At 39.9% G+C, this 18,621-nt stretch overlaps 1 protein-coding gene across 3 annotated transcripts in view; it reads left to right on the top strand.

The window, feature by feature from the left end:
* The window catches only part of LOC141164413 (A-type potassium channel modulatory protein KCNIP1), an 858,918-nt gene that overhangs the window by 451,002 nt on the left and 389,295 nt on the right, over positions 1 to 18,621 (top strand). For all 3 annotated transcript variants that reach the window (XM_073649607.1, XM_073649608.1, XM_073649606.1), the window contains one exon: positions 7,811 to 7,915. In XM_073649607.1, the coding sequence (XP_073505708.1) occupies positions 7,811 to 7,915 (105 nt within the window). The remainder of the gene's footprint in view (positions 1 to 7,810; positions 7,916 to 18,621) is intronic.

The following is an 18,621-nucleotide window of genomic DNA, read 5'->3' as shown; positions in this document are numbered from 1 at the left end:
TGAAAATTCTCAAAAGAAGATACATTCATCAATCATTTTTTTCCTTTCCTTCTTCCTTGGCAATATCATTAAATTTCCATAATAATAATAATAATAATATCAATAATAATATCAATAATAGTATCAGATATAATGATGTGAATTCATGTTATGGTAAGCCATGACTAATATTCATTTAATATGTATAATTATACTTCCCTATATCTAAATTGAAGCAATCGCGGGTCCCATCGTCATCGTCTGATGTCATCGGGTCGTCGTCTCGTCTTCTTCTTGGTTCTTTTATAACACAGTCTTTAGATGAAAACTCCTTTGGAATAAATGACAGCGTGTAGATATTGTACAGTCCGTAATTGTATTCATTATTGTGCAGTCTATAAACTGTATTCTTTATTAGAAAGATCATGTGTGTCAATTGATAAAAAACAAAGTCCATGGATGAAATGTAGCTTTAATATCTGTGCGATGTCACCTGGACTTACGTTGTCTTTGGAATCTTCCGTGTCGTTCGCACTGGTCTCGTGTCACTTTTGGAACAGATGTGACGTCTTTGGTCAGTAAAGCAAGGGTTAACTTGACACTTCCCTGCTTTATATAGCACCATAACCAGTACTCAGTCCTTTATATACAGGACACATATGCCAGGTATTACCTGTTCACCAGCTTTCATTGAAGCGTTGCAGGTGATAAGAAACCACTGGAACGTGATGAAACATGAACACAACCCAGTACATATAGGATCATCGTCCTCTGCCGTCCCGGGGGTCAGTGGTGTGAATTGTATTGTATATTGTATGTAATGGACACAGTCTATGATCACTCTGCATTCACACCTGTTACCTTCTGAGACCTCCGGATATCGGTTGCTTCTTCTTGTAACTTTTGAGAATCTCTTTAATTTATAAATATGAAAAGTCTTTATTAAGATAGAATTCATAATTGCGATGTCTTGATTGAAGTCTTCATTCCCTAATCTGATACCAAAGCTGGCAATTTTTCCTAACCTATAATATCACAGCGTACCATAGCAATCAATAATATCCATCTAATTATTATCAAAACATTAAAATAAATTATGTTTGGAATAATAAACAATAATAGATAATAATTCATTATTAATCAAGTTCTCCATATGATAGAACATTTTTATGTCATAGGTGTAATTACCTTTTCCAACCCATAGGTGTCAGTGTGTTTTGAAAAAACAAGTGTTTATATCTTTATTAAACCAATAATATCAAAGAATGTATACTCCTGAACTAAAATGAATAAATATATGAATGTATGAAGGAATGAATGAATGAATTGTTGTGTTTACTCAAAAAAATTGAAACATTTTTCTTATATTAATTCATATCATCATTATATTTAATGAAGCAATATTCTTGTACTTGACATTACCCCATTAAATATTAATGTGTTTTCTCAATTGAAATATTGAACTGAATTAAAATCAAAAATTGAGAATTAAAAATGAAAAATGGAAAAATAAGAAAATAAGTAAGAATAAAATTTTAAAAATGAAAAATAAAATTAAAAGTAAAAATAAGAATAAAAATAAGAATAAAAATAAGGCCTTTAAATTTTAATGACAAATGCAGAGTAATTATATTCTCCATAAAAATACCCTTATATCTCCATTATCTGGATGATTTCATATTTGTCATAACCTTGTATCACCAAAAAATTATTAAACTATGCAACTTTGCATGTAATACCCTTCTTAATTATATCATTGTACCTTATTATTGTTTCTTCTTTATTAAAATGTGTAAAAAATAAGTATTGATCAAAAGTGATTATGTAATCAGGATCAAAAACACATTTTTCCCCCTTACTACCAAAAAATATTATTTTATAAAATGTATGTATATATCAGAACCAAATTAAAAATAATTATTCTTCTAGAAATATTGTGCATAAATTTCATATCGATGAGTAGCATAGATTTGTCTAAAGAGAGGTGTGTACCTATTTAGGTAACCATTAAAAATAATATCATAGTTATTCAAGAATATTATCATGTGGAAAATTATTCTAAATGTAAATTTGCTTTGTAAACCATTTTGATATGTGGTTGCTCTTATCCACTATTAGTTAAATCAAGAAATAATAATTATGAAATAAATATAGAAATATATATATATTATGTAGATAATACCTAATTATGTATTATAATTTTTCTCAGAATTAAATATATTTTTGTACCTTCACATAAAGAAACATTTTTTTTTTCCAAACATACAAACGTACGAGGCCTCTGTCACATCAATCACACTTAGCAGCTGCTGATTTACTCATCTGTCACATTCACTCTGACATTCACAGATCTGTTCAACTCAAACATTCCACATATGAAGTTTTAGATATATATATATATTTAACCCAAAATTGTTGTATCCCAATTTATTAATGCGCATTTCCATATCAATTAAATATCTTAATATTCTTTGAATATTTCCCAAATACATATTATATAATATGAGAGTACGTATTTGAAATTTCAAACACTTGAAAAAAAAACTTTTGTCTTGCAAAAAAATAGAAATGTCCTTAGGTTCCTTTTTTTTTAACTCACTGGCTGCCCGGTCTTAAGTTGCATCAGCTGGAAATAGAATGAATGGGATCTATACTATTAGCTCAAAGTTCAAAGGCCGCAGCTGTCACACGTCATGCTGTAAAGCTACCCCAATCAGCACGAACACTTCATGCACAGAAAATATTAGCAACACAAAAGAATTAATAAGTATTACATGTATTATAGTCCAACTAGTTATATTGTTAATTTTTTAAAATGTAACACATATAAATCATGCAATTTTTCCACTTCCTGTGTGAATAAAGAAATAAATCCATTTTAGAGTTGTTTGATCAAATCCTGCTTTGGAATGAAACCTCTAAGGAAATATAAGAAAATAAAATTAAATATCAAATTCATACAGAAACAGAATTATTTAAATATCTTATACATATATTGGTTGGTTCTAATGTAATTCAAAATATTGTTACTTAAATTTATATATGAAGTTCTAATTTATTAATTAATATATATATATTTTATAAACATATATATAAATACAATTATACACAATCTCTACTTAGACAAGTGTATATATATATATATACATACATGAACTACTAGAAACTATGTAACTACAATTTTACTGCATAAGATTATAAATAAATATTGAGACATTGTATAACATTTTGATACAACATCATAATTACAGTTTTTCCTTAGCCACTACCTAAACCAAATCTTCTGTCTCTCTCAAATATCTCCAGGAACGCCCTATTTAGGAAAGACATTTTTCTATCCTTCAATACCTCAGAGAACTGTCTGTCCTTCTGTCCACATTCCATGACGTCACTGTGAGCCGGTCGTCTCACCTGACTCTGTCCATCAGTTTCAGCCATTTTCCTTTTTAGAGAATCACAGTTCTGACTGAGAAATAACTCATTCTGTGAAGAGATTGATTTTTCAATCATTTTATATGGCTTATAACATATATGAAATCTCCTGCGTATTTGATAGAGTTCACTATGGGGATGACTCAGTCTAGGAGAGTTTGATATTGGCTTTTGGTAAGATTTTACCTTTCCTGGTTTTATAAAATTAACGTGATTTATTTTCTTTGCACGATTCTCATGTTTTCTAACAGAATCCAGCAACTGCACACATTTGAATAGGGATTCTTTTTGGGACGCTATAACTCTAGATACTGGATCTAGGAATTTGAATTTTTGTACAAAAGTGGTTATCATATGTTGTACTTTTCCATTTTTGATAAGAGCTTTATACAACCGTTCAAACATGGACATGAATGTATATGTACATTCCTTCCTACCAATCCTTAGTTTCTGCAGATCTTCTATATTGGGAAAATCCTTTGTGACACAATAAATCAAATATCTTAATCTGTCCGAATCATTTTCCCATCCATTAGGAGAGTCATTTTCACAGGGCATTAAATGTAAATGTCTGGACAATGTCACAGGAATCCATATTTTAAATAATTGATTCCTCTCCTCATTGGATAAATCAAACTTATCAGAGAAGCTCTCAAATATCTCTGAATTTCTACAGGCATGGATTTTGACATCATATTTTGGCATGATTTTGTATAGTTTTAGCAAATTTTTCCTCATTTTAATTTGAAGTTGAGCCTGGGTAATTCCAGAATTCTCTGATATTTTTAGTGGCTCTTGTACGTCCGTTCCTCCTACGTCACTCACGTCTCCTCCCACATCACCTAATATGTCAGTTTCTCGTATGTCAGTTATGTCTCCTCCCATGTCAGATTTCTGTCTGTCCGTCTCTTGGTCAGACCCAAGGTCACCTTCAGTTACACACACGTGTCTTACTTCTTGTTCATTTTCCACATTACAGTCAGAATCATTGTCACTATCTGTCACTGTTTCTACACAATTTTCCTGCTTAGAACTTTCAAGTACAAAATTATGAAATACTTGTACAAGATGTAGAATATTCCGCAATTTGTGTTTCTCTCTATTTACCAATTTAGAAGTTAACTGTAAATTCTGCAATTCACATTCTTTGTATAAACTGAGCCACAAAACTTCTATGTCATCTCCTACATTAACTTTGAAATTAATATTACTTTGTTTAGCAAAAGAAGAAATTATATCCATATTTTGCTTACCTTAAGATTCCTTAACTTTTCTTTATCAGCACGTCCTGTCTTCAGTTCGTCTGATTCTGTTCCTTGTTAGTACCTCTGCTTCCCGTTAGTCCTCAGTCTTTAGGCTCCTTTCTGCTTCTCGTGACAAATTAGTGAATTTACTGACACGTGAACAACAGCTGTTCAGCTCGTCAGGACTTCCCCCCGTGTTCACGGAAGAAATTCACTTACTTAATTTTAAAAAAACGAAAAAACAGGGCTGGCTGGCTCACCATTGTAAAATAATACTCTTCTCTGTATTATTTTTTCTACTGAGGACTTCTCAAAGTATCAATATCACGATATTCTTATAAAAAAATGTATCTATTTATTCTTGGATTGTCCATTAAAAAGAATCAGATTGCAGCAGGTACATATAATAATTAGTTATAAAGTAATTGTCCATTTGTCCATAATTAGCTTAATTGTTGAGATTCACCCATCTTTCCTTGGATCCTGGCTGGTAAATCATGACTTTGTCCAGCATGTGTCCAGGCCTACATGTCAGATACGTCTCAGCATGAAGATTCTTCTTCTGTGTCTTGTGGGATGGGCAGAACAAGAGAGCCCCCCCTTTCTGTACCATGGTCTTTTATAACCAGTCGTATGGACACCTGTTCTACATATGGTGGTGAACCAAAAATACACACACAAATAGCGCATGTCAACTAGACACGATGGCTGATGCAATCCTTGTATAGAACTCAAATTTAAGAAAAATGATTATCGATTATTAATTAACATTCCAAATTAATTTCCATAATTAACCATTTAACAGTGGCAGACACCAGCAAAGTGGCATCAATTTCACTACAGTAGAAATTGTAGAATTAGGAACCAAAACCTCTTCCACTACAGCCAACCCAGCAGATGGAGACTCAATCAGGAATGCACCATCCTCAATCAAATGTGTTTACATTTCCCTAAATCAGGGCCTTACACCACCAAAGTGGCGTCAATTTCAGCAGAGTAGAAGAAGTTTAAAGGAGACAGAAACCTCTTCCACTACAGCCAACCCAATAGATGGAGAACCAATCAGGATTCTCCACATTTCCAAAAATTTGTTGCTGACTCCAGCAAAGTGGCATCAATTTCAGTACAGTAGAAATTGTAGAATTAGGAACGGCACCTCTTCCACTACAGCCAACCCAGGAGATGGAGACTTAAACTGGAGTGTTCATGTTTCCCTAAATTAGGGCCTAACATCAGCAAAGTGACATCAATTTCAGTACAGTAGAAATTGTAGAATTAGGAACCAAAATCTTCTCCACTACAGCCAACCCAGCACATGGAGACTCAATCAGGAGTGCACTATCCTCTCCAGTCGTTCACCACGTGTCAGACTCGTACTCTATTGTGCAGGTGCAGGAGCTAAAAAATGTGTGAAAGGACTCACAGAAATTGCTTATGCCACTTACACTACTGCTGCTGCTAATATTTTGGCATTGACTAATTGATGTGCCAGAGGTTGGAAGTGTAGAGCTGCGATGCACTCTGTGTGCCTCACTGCTGGCTTGGGGAAAACCTATCTTAAGGTTGTGTAAAAGCGTGTTTCGATACTCCAGCGAATCGAAGGGTGGGAAGCATCTGGCAAAATTTACTCTTATAACATGGATCTATCAGAGTGGCAACCCAGTAATCAGCACTATTTTGAATCATAACTATATGGGGATCATTTTGCAGATAGTGCAGCAAGAACGCACTCATATGTTGGGCTCTTCATGAGGTTCAAGCCCATGCTGTGTTGGTGGCTGGGTAATTCTGATGCTTGTTTAATCCGTTTCCTCCCGCCAAACACGAACAGAGAGGGGATGAGTATGTTCTGACTGTTGCTCGCCCATCACTTCTTCCTCTTCCATTTGTTCCTTGCCTTCGCTAACACCTTCACTAACCGTTTTTCTGGTATCTCCAACCCCCCTCGAGTGAACCACGCTCCCTTGGCACCCTGAGATGTCCACTAGTGTATGACATTAGTAACAGAAAAAAGTATATTTTTAGTGTGGATGAGGCCTGTATAACATAGGAGATATGCTATGAACAATTTCAAACTGAGATGTCCCCTACTGTATCACATTAGTAACAGAAGAAAGTATTTTTTTAGTGTGGATGAGGCCTGTATAACATACAAGATATTCTCCAAATTAATTCAAACTGATATATCCCCTGCTGTATAATGTTAGGAATCGAATAAAGTATTTTTTGACTGTGGATGAGGCCTGTGTAACATAGAATATATGCTCCAAGATATTTCAAACTTAGACCTAGCCTGCTGTATCACATTAGTCACAGCAAAAAGAATATTTTTTTTTTACTCTGCATAAGTTCTACAATTCTACTAGATTTCTCAAGATGGGTTATTAATCTATGGATTTTGTCTCATGTTTTTTTGGGGTTTTTATCATCCCTGTTTCAACTTTGCAGGATAGTATGCTGAATAGGCTAATCTTATGGAAAAAATAATTATCACCACACTCGAAGGCTGATAAACAGTTCATGTGCTTGTCAATGTAGCTTAATAGGCTTGTTTTATTTCCTGAATTTTGAGATACATATAATTTGTTTTGTTAATTCATTTTTTTACAAAAAGAAAGAAAAAAACAACACATTTTTCATTGTTTTGGCATCTTCAAAGTCACTTTTGTGGCCATTCTATGGGTATTTGGTTAAAATTGCAGCGGTATGATATACCGGTATCTATTTTTCTATTTTACATTTTTATTCTACTTTAGTACATGTTATTAATATTAATTTGACAATAATAATTTTTTAAAATGAATGTTTGAAGCTATGATCTTTTGATTTAACAATTATTAGTATTGGTTTACACATACTGTACTTTTAGAGGTTTGTTTTGCTGTTTCTATGCAGGTCATAGAACTGTTTATATGAGTACATAAACTGCGCCAGGGGAGCTCTTTTGTCTAAAATAAAGTCAGTTTGGTTTCTGTTTTGATGCCCATCATGTTACTGGAAACAACAGAGTAGCAGTAGTTCTGGCGATATGAAGTAACCAGTAATGGAGAGTCATATTGGAGTCTCAAAACTGATGTAAACCTAGCCATATCTAACCATTGTGCACTGTAATCTCTCTATCTTATTAAATACATATATTTATATGTTTTAAACAGGAAATGATGGATATTGTGAAAGCCATATATGACATGATGGGGAAATACACATACCCTGTGCTCAAAGAAGATGCCCCCAAGCAACATGTGGATATATTTTTTCAGGTTAGTATATATTTACTTTTATTCAATAATTTTTACTTTTTTTTAGATTTACAGGCAAATTGGGTACTACCCTTAAATAAATATTTGCCACATACCTGACATGCATTTTGACGAAAAAATACATTTTAGACTTAGGCTGAGTTCACACGATGCGTATTTAATGCGTTTCTGTGGCGTTTTTGCAGTTGCAGAAACGCATTAAAAACCGCATGGTAGAAGGGCAGCAATGTTCCCCAATTGAAATCCGCATGTGCTGTGCCCATGATGCGGATTTTTCCGCAGCGTAAACGCTGCGCTCAAAAATCTGCAGCATGTCAATTAATTTTGCGTAAACGCGGCGTTTTCGCCGCCATTGACTTGCATTAGAACGCGCCAATTCCGCTAGACTGCATTTGTACTTGCGCTATTGGCGCATTCTAATGTGCGGATGGTACCCGGGTGTGGAGGAGAGGAGAGTCTCATCCACACCCAGGTACCATTAAAAAAGCTGTAAAACAAGAATAAAATAAAAAATAAATGTATACTTACCTTCTGTCAGCCCGCGCAGCGCTCTTGCTTGGTTCCCGGCACTTTGCAGTGAGTTGAAGGACCTGCGCTGATGTCAGAGTCATGTGACGGGTCACGTGACGCTGACGTCGGCAGGTCTTTCAATTCAAAGTTGCCGGCGAGGGAGAACAGATTGAGCAGGACAGCGCGGGCCATCGGAGGTAAGTATATACACTCTCTCGGGTCACACTATATAAATCCATGCTGTTTGCATGGATTTATATAGTGTGACCTAGTTGTCAAGCACTTTCCAGGTGATGCTAAAATCGCCTGGAAAGCGCTTGTCAATCCACATGCGGAAACGCATGTGGAAACGCATGTGAATCCGCATGTATTCCGCAGGAAAAACGCATGCACAATCTTCATGCATTTTTTCTGCCAGGGAGATGCAGAAATGATGCAGAAATTTTTTGCTTCATTTCCGCATCGTGTGCACATACCCTTACATAAATCAGCAAAATAGAAGAATATATTCTGTTACATTTAGGCTATGTGCCCACGATGCAGAAATGAAGCAGAAATTTTCCGGAGAATTTCTGCATGTCCTTGGCAGAAAAAACGCATGCGGATTTTACACGCGTTTTTGATGTGTTTTTTAAGCGTTTTTACTTGCGGATTTGCCATGCATTTTTCCAATGCATTGTATAGGTAAATCCGCATGCGGAAACGCACAAGAAATGGTCATGTTGCGTTTTTTTCCGCACCTAAAATCCGCGCAGAAAAAATCCTGACCATGTGCACAGAACTTGAAAAATGTCATAGGAAGTCATGGGATAAGATGTGCAATGTGTTTCTGCACAAAAATTGCACCAAATCCGCATTGTGTGCACATAGCCTTAGGCTAAGTGCCCACGATGCAGAAATGCTGCATATTTTTCCCGCTTCTCCCTGGCAGGAAAAACGCATGCGGATTGTACATTCGGATTTTACATGCATTTTTCCCACCAGGTAGAAGCGTTTGTCAAGCGTTTTTGCATGCATTTCTGCATGCGGGTTATCAAGGGCTTTTCCAAGCGATTTTAGCATCACTTGGAAAAGTGCTTGACAACTTGTTCACGCGATATAAATCCATACAACTGGCATAGATTTATAGTAGTGTGACCAAGTTAGTTAAAAATAAAGAATAAAAATGGTAAAAAAAAAAAAAAAGATTATACTTACCTGAACTGTGTGATATCCGCATGTACAGATGTAGTCATGCGGATGTCACGCGGTCCAATGCAAGTCAATAGCAGTGATTACGCTGCGTGTCCGCAAAATTAATGGACATGCTGCGTATTTTTCCGCAATGATAATCTGCAGCGGAAATTTCCGCAGCATGTGCACAGCACATGCGGATTATCATTGGGGACCATGGGACATGTATTACCATGCGTTTTTTAAGCATTTTCGCTGCGGAAATTCCACGGCAAAAATGCTTGAAAAATGCATAGTGGGCACGCAGCCTTAGGCTGTGTGCCCACGTAGCGTTTTTCAAGCGTATATGCTGCGGAATTTCCGCAGCGTAAACGCTTGAAAAACGCATGTATATCCGCACCCCATGGTCCCCAATGGCATTCCGCAATGTCAATGCCCATGCTGCGGATTTTTCCGCAGCGTATATGCTGCGGTCAAAAATCCGCAGCATGTTCATTAATTTTGCGGAAGCGCAGCGGAATCAATGTGCGGATGGTACCCAAGTCTGGATGAGAGGAGACTCTCATCCAGACCTGGGTACCAAAGAACCTGTAAAAAAAAGAATAAAATAAAGTTTATACTTATCTTCTGATGTTTTCCCTCCGTCGCGCTGTTGTCTGAAGGACCTGCCACGTCATTGAGTCATGTGACCCACCACATGACTCAATGACGTCACCGCAGGTCCTGCACACAACAGCGTGAGCCGCTCAAGACTCCGGACGGGGCAGAGAATGCATCGGAAGGTGAGTATAAAGTTTATTTTTTTATTTTTTACCATTCTGAACAAGTTGTCAAGCACTTTTCCAAGTGATGCTTGGAGAAGTGCTTGATAACCCGCATGCGGAAATGCATGCAAAGACGCCTCACAAACGCTTCTACCTGGCGGGAAAACCGCATGTAATATCCGCATGCGATTTTCCCGCCAGGGAGAAGCGTAAAAAATATGCTTCAGGTCCGCAACGTGGGCACATAGCCTTAGGGCTGAATCATGGGACCAACAAAACTCTGCTTCAGATTTTGATTCAAATATGCTGCAAAGAATAAATAAGAATTGGGGAATTTCCTGGGTTTCTTCTTCTACATATGAATTTTCCTATATTTTCCATCTTTACATTTCAGCCACACATATTAAGGTGAAATTTAAGTGGATAACTACACATGTACAAATCGAACCAGATTTCCAAACAAAATTGTAGGGTTATTGGACGCTTTGGGTGTCTGGTAGCTTTCCATATGTAACTATGTTGCATGTAATTGATTTATTGGTTTGTCATTATGACACCAATGGCATTATGAACTTTTTAAATATACATACATTTGCACAAAAAACAGTGTTACATTATTAACCCCTTCCCGACACGCGCCGTATAAATACTGCTCTGCAGGAGCTGCGTTCCCGCAAAGAGCCGCATATACACAGCCCCGTGATTGTGCAGGCTCATGCTGAGCGCCGGCGCAATCGAGTGTTAAGCCCCCGTCTCACATAGCGAGATTGCTAGCGAGATCGCTGCTGTGTCACGGTTTTGGTGACGCAACAGCGACCTCACCAGCGAAGTCGCTATGTGTGACACTTTGTAGCGATCAGGCCCCTGCTGTGAGGTCGCTGATCGCTGCAAAGAGTCCTGGACCATTTTTTGGTCGTTGCCCTCCCGCTGGTCAGCACACATCGCTGTGTGTGACCAGCGGGAGCAGCGATCAGGCTGGTAACCATGATAAACATCGGGTTACTAGGGGCACACGCGCACCTAGTAACCCGTTGTTTATCATGGTTACGAGCCTGCTAAAGTGAGCGGTAACCTCCCGCTCACTGTAGCAGAGTGGTAACCATGATAAACAACGGGTTACTAGGTGCGCGTGTGCCCCTAGTAACCCGATGTTTACCATGGTTACCAGCCTGCTCCTGCTTCAGCAGGCTCGTAACCAGGAGCAGGACATCGTGGAAAGATTCTTTCCACGATGTCGCTGCTCCCCTGATCGCTGGTGAGCCTGCCTGTTTGACAGCTCACCAGCGACCACATAGTGACGCAGCAACGATCCCTGACAGGTCGTATCGTTGTCGGGATCGCTGCAGCGTCGCTAAGTGTGACGGGGCCTTAAGTATCAGCTCTATGTGAGAGCTGACACCCCGCTGCACTGCCCACGGTCGGTGTTAGCACCGCTCACGGGCGTTTAACCCCTGTGATGCAGCTGTCAATAGTGACAGCGACATCGCGGGGCATCACAGAGGAATTGGGCTCCCTCTGTGCTTCCATCAGCACAATGCTATTGTTCTCAGAGAGCAGGAGCTGAGACGCCTCCTTCATGCCTGTCAGACGCTGATCTGATGCTCTGCAGTGCAGAAGTATTGCAGGGTATTAGATCAGCGATCAGAACAAAGAAAGTTAATGTCCCATAATGGGACAATGTGAAAAAAAATAAGTTAATAGGATTTATAAAAATATGAAAAAAATCACAAAATAAAGAACAAAAAAAAGAAAAAATATGAATCCAATAAATACATTTATCTGTGTAAAAAAAAAATATGAAAAAAGTACACATATTTGGTATCTCCGCATCCAGAATGACCTGACCTATAAAACTGTCCCACTAGTTAACCCCTTCAGTGAACACAGTAAAAAAGAAAAGCAAGACAAAAAAACAATGCTTTAACATCATACCTCAGAACAAAAAGTGGAATAAAACACGATCAAAAATACCAAGGTGAATAAAAATGGTACCACTGAAAACGTCATCTTGTCCTGCAAAAAAGAAGCCGCCATACAGCTCCATCGGCGGAAAAATAAAAAAATTACAGTTCTCAGAACACAACGATGCGAAAATAATTATTTTTTCTATAAATACTTTTTATTGTGTAAAAGCGCCAAAACATAAAAAAGCTATATAAATGGGGTATTGCTTTAATTGTACTTACCTGAAAAATAAAGCTGCTTTATCAATTTTACCACAGGCAGAAGGGCATAAAAAAAATCCCAAATAAACAATTCTTGAAGTGCTGTTTTTTGTTCATTCTGCCTCCAAAAAGTCAGAATAGAAAGCGATCAAAAGATGTCATTTGCTCGAAACTGGAACCAATGAAAACGTCAACTTGTCCCGCAAAAAAAAGCCCTCACATGACTCTGTCAGCCAAAATATGGAAAAATTATAGCTATCAAAATATGCCGATGAAAAAACTTGTTTTTACAATAAAAACTGTCTTTTAGAGTGTGACAGCTGCCAAACTTAAAAATCCTATATAAATCTGGTATCGCTGTAATTGCACCAACCCGAAGAATAAAGTTGTCTAATCATTTATACTGCATGAGGAACGGCGTAAAAAATATATAAAACCAATTCTTCAACTGCTGTTGATTTGTTCATTCTGTCTCCCAAAGATCATAATAAGCCTCGACTCACATTTATGCTGCGCTCTGCGCTGAACGCTTGCACAGGGGTCTCCGTGTAAATCTCTGAAATACGTGATTCACACAAAACTCCCGACGGAAAATTCCCTATAATGAGGCAAATGGAGGCACTGTGGACACTGTCTGCCATGTGATCCGGCAGTGTCCATCTTTTTATGCATGCATAAAAGTGCCGTGGTCACAGTTTTGAAAAAAAGGACACTACTGAACAAAAGCCAGATGGAGTCCAGAGTAACTCTGCTGCATCATTATAGTGAATGGATCCCTCGGTGCTTTCATTTGAAGCATGTCACTTGGAGGTTTAAATGGAAACCCCGAAATAAGTGCTAAGCGTAGAATGCAAGATAAATGTGATCTAAAATGTCATGTAAAATGTTCCCAATAAAACCTTCAACGCCATTCACAAAATCAGCAAGTCCCCACCAGGTCCGTCACCTGTTAACGGAAATATAGGGGCTTCCACGTTACAGGTAGCATAAAGGCTCTGGAAAAGCTAAATGGCTCCTAGCCCTCCAAAAGAAATCCAGTGAATTCTGCGCTCCAAAATCCAAATGCGCCCCTCCCTTCTGAGCTCCACAGTGTGCCTAAATTGCAGTTAGCATCCACATGTTTGGCATTTCAGTAGCGATGAGAGCCCGCCTAATTTATGGGTGCATGTCTCCAGAAGCACGAGCTGGGCACAATGTACTGGTCACTAAAACGTACTGGTCACTACAACGGTAGTTTGCAATTTTCACTCAGCAACATCCACTGTTGCTTTTTTCTGGAAAACACCCATGGAGTCAAAATTGTCAGTACACCAGTAGATAAATTCACAAAAGGGTATAATTTCCAAAATGGGGTCGCTTGAGGGGGGATTCTGTTCTTCTAGCACTTAGGGGCTCTCTATATGGAGTCCACAAACTATTCTAGGAAAATATGCGCTCCAGGAGGTAAAATGCGCTCCATCCCTCCTGAGTCTTGCCGTATGGCTACATAGTACTGTACAGCACATATGGGGTGTTTCTACATTCAGCAGAAATTGTGGGACACATTTTGGTGCCATTCAGCTGATCTGGCACCTCAGGGGCTCTACTAATGTGACATGGCACCCTCAAACCAGTCTGGCAAAATCTGAACTCCAATATGACGCTGCTTCCCTTCTGAGCTTTGCACTGTGCCTCAAAAGTAGTTTTAACCCATATATGGGGTATCCGCGTACTCAGGAGAAATTGAACAACAAATATTGGGGTTCATTTTCTCCTGGTACCATTGTGAAAATGCTAAAAAACGAAATGCTATAAAACATTTGTGGGAAAAAGTGATTTTTTTTATTTTAACGGCTCAACATTATAAACTTCTGTGAAGCTCCTGGGGGTTCAAGGTGCTCACTACATATTTCTATAAGTTCCCTGAGGGGGTCTAGTTTCCAAAATGGTGGCATTTGTGGAGGGTTTCCACTGTTTAGGCACATCAGGGGCTCTATAAACGTGACATGGCACCTGCTAATTATTCCAGGAAATTTTGCTCCTTCACTTCCAAGCCTTGCCGTGTGCAACAGTAGTTTTCCTCCACATATTGGGTATCAGCGTACTCAGTACAAATTGCACAACAAATTGCATGGTGCAGTTTCATCTGTTAACCTTATGAAAAACCAAAATTTGTGGATGAAAAACAATTTTGGGGGAAAAATTTTATTTTTTTTATTTTCATGGCTCAACATTATAAACTTCAGGGAAGCACCTTGGGGTTCAAGGTGCTTACTACACATCTACACAAATCCCCTGAGGGGTCTAGTTTCCAGAATGGTGTCACTTTTGGGGGGTTTCTACTGGTTAGGCACATCAGGGGCTCTCCAAACGCGATTTTACATTCAAAAGTCAAATGGTGCTTCTTCCCTTCTGAACCCTGCCGTCTGCCCAAACAGTGGTTTTCTCCCACATATCGGGTATTATTGTTCAGAGGAGAAATTGAGCAACAAATTTTGAGGTCCATTTTCTTCTGTTAACCTTGTGAAAGTAAAAAAAATTGGGTCTAAAATAGAATTTTTGTGAAAAAAGTTAAATGTTAATTTTTTCCTTCAACATTCCATTAATTCCTGTGAAGCACCTAAAGGGTTAATAAACTTCTTGATTGTGGTTTTGTGCACCTTGATGGTCACAGTTTTTAGAATGGTGTCACTTTTGGCTATTTTCTGTCATATAGAAAGTCACTTCAAATGTGATGTGCCCCCCCAAAAAAAATGTTTTTTTTTTATTTTACTGTAAAAAAAGAGAAATCGCTGGTCAAGTTTATTTTTTTATAACTTCCTAACAAAAAAGTTATGTTCCCAAAATTGTGCTGATGTCAAGTAGAAATGTGGGAGATATTATTTATTAACTATTTTGTGTGACATGACTCTGATTTAAGGGCATAAAAATTAATAGTTTGAAAATTGCAAAATTTCCAAAATTTTTGCCAAATTTCCAATTTTTTCACAAGTAAATGCAAGACATATCAAAGAAATTTTACCATTATCATGAAGTACAATATGTCACGAAAAAACATTCTCAGAATCACTGGGATCCGTTGAAGCATTCCAGAGTAATTACCTCATAAAGTGATAGTGGTCAGAATTTAAAAAATTGGCAGGGTCAGGAAGGTGAAAACAGGCTTTGGAGTGAAAGGGTTAAATTAGTCATAATTTAATCCCGACTTAATACTGTGAACTATTGCTATGCTTTTTTCAATGCTATAATAGCTACAATTTAACACCTGTCTCTTATGATGGTTCTTCTCTCAAAGAAAAAAAACATGCAGAATACAGGCTAGGCAGATTATAGCATCTGGTGTATGTTGCCTAGTTTTAGGGCATTATTTCTCTAATAAACTATATTAAGAAAAACTGCTCAGTCTGAAGCCAGAATTTTTCTAGCGATATCTTGTATATTACGAAGTTTTTTCTCTGCTCTTGTACTATTGATTTTTGAAAATAAATGCATAAAACAATGGTTACTGTTTAATGAGAAGACGTGCTTGGCACCAAATCACCATGTAGCAGAGAACCACTCCCAAAGCAGAGCCTAATAATAAACCGTCTTGGTACTGTACACATAGTTTTAAGTGGTCTACACTCTCTCAGTCACCATGCTTACCCTTCCCTTTTCCAATTCAAAATAATTGTTAATTATTTGCTAGCCCCATCATTGTAAAACAGCAAGAATTCAGATCGAAACACTGTATATGCATGGAGTTTTGTACAATTACACATGTTGTTTTTAGTTTAGTTTTTAAACACTTTTCAGCACTCATGAAAATAGTCAAGCCATAGACTTAGATATATAGACATGATCCTCAGCTTCACATCTACTATATAATTGTCTTATCCCGTCTGTCTGTCTGTCTGTCTGTCTATCTGTCTGTCTGTCTTTCTGTCTGTCTGTCTGTCTGTCCTGGAAATCCCACGTCGCTCATTGGTCCGGCAGCGGCCAATCAGCGCCGCGGGATTTCTGAAAAAAGATGGCGGCCGTTAGCGGCTCATCTGCGGGACGGAGCTCAGCGGCGATGCAGCCGGTAGATGAGCACCGCGACGCGCTCATCTCCCGGCCGGTAACAGCAGAAGGACCTCGACCGCCGGACCCATCTGAGGGACGGAGATGCAGCCGAGAGATGACCGGCGCGAGGCGCTCATCTCCCGGCCGGTAGCAGCGGAAGGACCGCCGGCGTCGCTGACCTCCATGCGGAAGGGAGGACCGGGGAGCGGCGCTGTGGGTCGGGATACTTCTGCTGCGGGCGCCCGCTCATGTCCCAGGTTCTCGCTGCGGAAGTACCCGCACAGGCAGCGCCGCTCCCCGGTCCTCACCAAGACGATTCGATGATTGCTCGCGGTCTTCGGACCCGACCAATCACTGATCTTACCGCAAAAGTTTCACACTACTGTGCTGATTGGTCGCGGACGCTGCCCGCGAACAATCACCGATTTGGGCGCCAAATTTAAATATCGGCCGCGACCAATCACCGATCTTGGCTCCACATTTAAACACCGCTGTGCTGATTGGTCGCCGACGCTATTTAAATGTGGCGCCAAAATCGGTGATTGGTCGCGCCCAGCGTCGGCGACCAATCAGCGATTTTTAACACAAATGTCCGGACCTTTGTAACACCATGCGGATACTGTGGGGACATCAGCGGCTAGGGTGTGATGGGAGGACCGGGGAGCGGCGCTGCAGGTCGGGATACTTCTGCTGCGAGCGCCCGCTCATGTCCCGGGTTCACGCAGTGGAAGTATCCGCACAGGCAGCGCCGCTGACATCCATGCGGCTAGGGTGTGAAGGGAGGACCGGGGAGCGGCGCTGACATCCAATTGGTCGCGGCCGCTATTTAAATGTGCCGCACAAATCGGTGATTGGTCGTGGTCATGGCCCGCGACCAATCACTGATCTTGCCGCAAAAGTTAAACACTACTGTGCTGATTGGTCGCGGACGCTGCCCGCAACCAATCATCGATTTGGCTGCCAAATTTAAATATCGGCCGCGACCAATCACCGATCTTGGCTCCACATTTAAACACCGCTGTACTGATTGGTCGCGGACGCTATTTAAATGTGGCGCCAAAATCGGTGATTGGTCGCGCCCAGCGTCGGCGACCAATCAGCACAGCGGTGTTTAAATGTGGAGCCAAGATCGCAACCAATCACCGATTTGGCCGCCAAATTTAAATATCGGCCGCGACCAATCACCGATCTTGGCTCCACATTTAAACACCGCTGTACTGATTGGTCGCGGCCGATATTTAAATTTGGCGCCCAAATCGGTGATTGGTCGCGGGCAGCGCCGGCGACCAATCAGCGATTTTAACACAAATGTCCGGACCTTAGTAACACCATGCGGATACTGTGGGGACATCAGCGGCTAGGGTGTCAAGGGAGGATCGGGGAGCGGCGCTGCGGGTCGGGATACTTCTGCTGCGAGCAGTCGCTCATCTCCCGGCTTCTCGCAGCAGAAGTAGCCGCACAGGCAGCGGCGCTCCCCGGTCCTCAGTAATACGATTCCGCTCCCCGGTCCTCACCAATACGATTCGCTGATTGGTCGCGTTCTCCGCACACGACCAATCAGTGATCTTGGCGCTAAAGTTAAACAACGCTCTGCTGATTGGTCGTGGACGCCAGACGCGACCAATCAGCGAGCTTGGCACCAAATTTAAACAACGCTCTGCTGATTGGTCGCGGACGCCAGACGCGTCCAATCAGCGAGATTGGCGCCAAATTTAAACAACGCTCTGCTGATTGGTCGCGGACTCCAGCCGCGACCAATCAGCGATTTTGGCGTCAAATTTAAACCCCGCTCTGCTAATTGGTCGCGGATGCCGGTCGCGACTAATCAGCATTATTGGCGCCAAATTTAAACCCCGCTCTGCTCATTGGTCGTGGTCGCCGTCCGCGACCAATCAGCAGTATTGGCGCCAATTTTAAACCCCGCTCTGCTGATTGGTCGCGTTTGCCAGCCGCGACTAATCAGCATTATTGGCGCCAAATTTAAACACCGCTCTGCTGATTGATCGCGGTCACTGGCCGAGATCAATCAGCAGTATTGGCGCCAAATTTAAACACCGCTCTGCTGATTAGT

The sequence above is a fragment of the Phyllobates terribilis genome, unplaced genomic scaffold, assembly GCF_046119375.1.
Source record: "Phyllobates terribilis strain yellow unplaced genomic scaffold, ASM4611937v1 Scaffold_10__3_contigs__length_209671492, whole genome shotgun sequence".
NCBI lineage: Eukaryota > Metazoa > Chordata > Amphibia > Anura > Dendrobatidae > Phyllobates > Phyllobates terribilis.
Note: the sequence above shows the minus strand (reverse complement) of the source record. Positions and strands in the feature narration are given on the sequence as shown.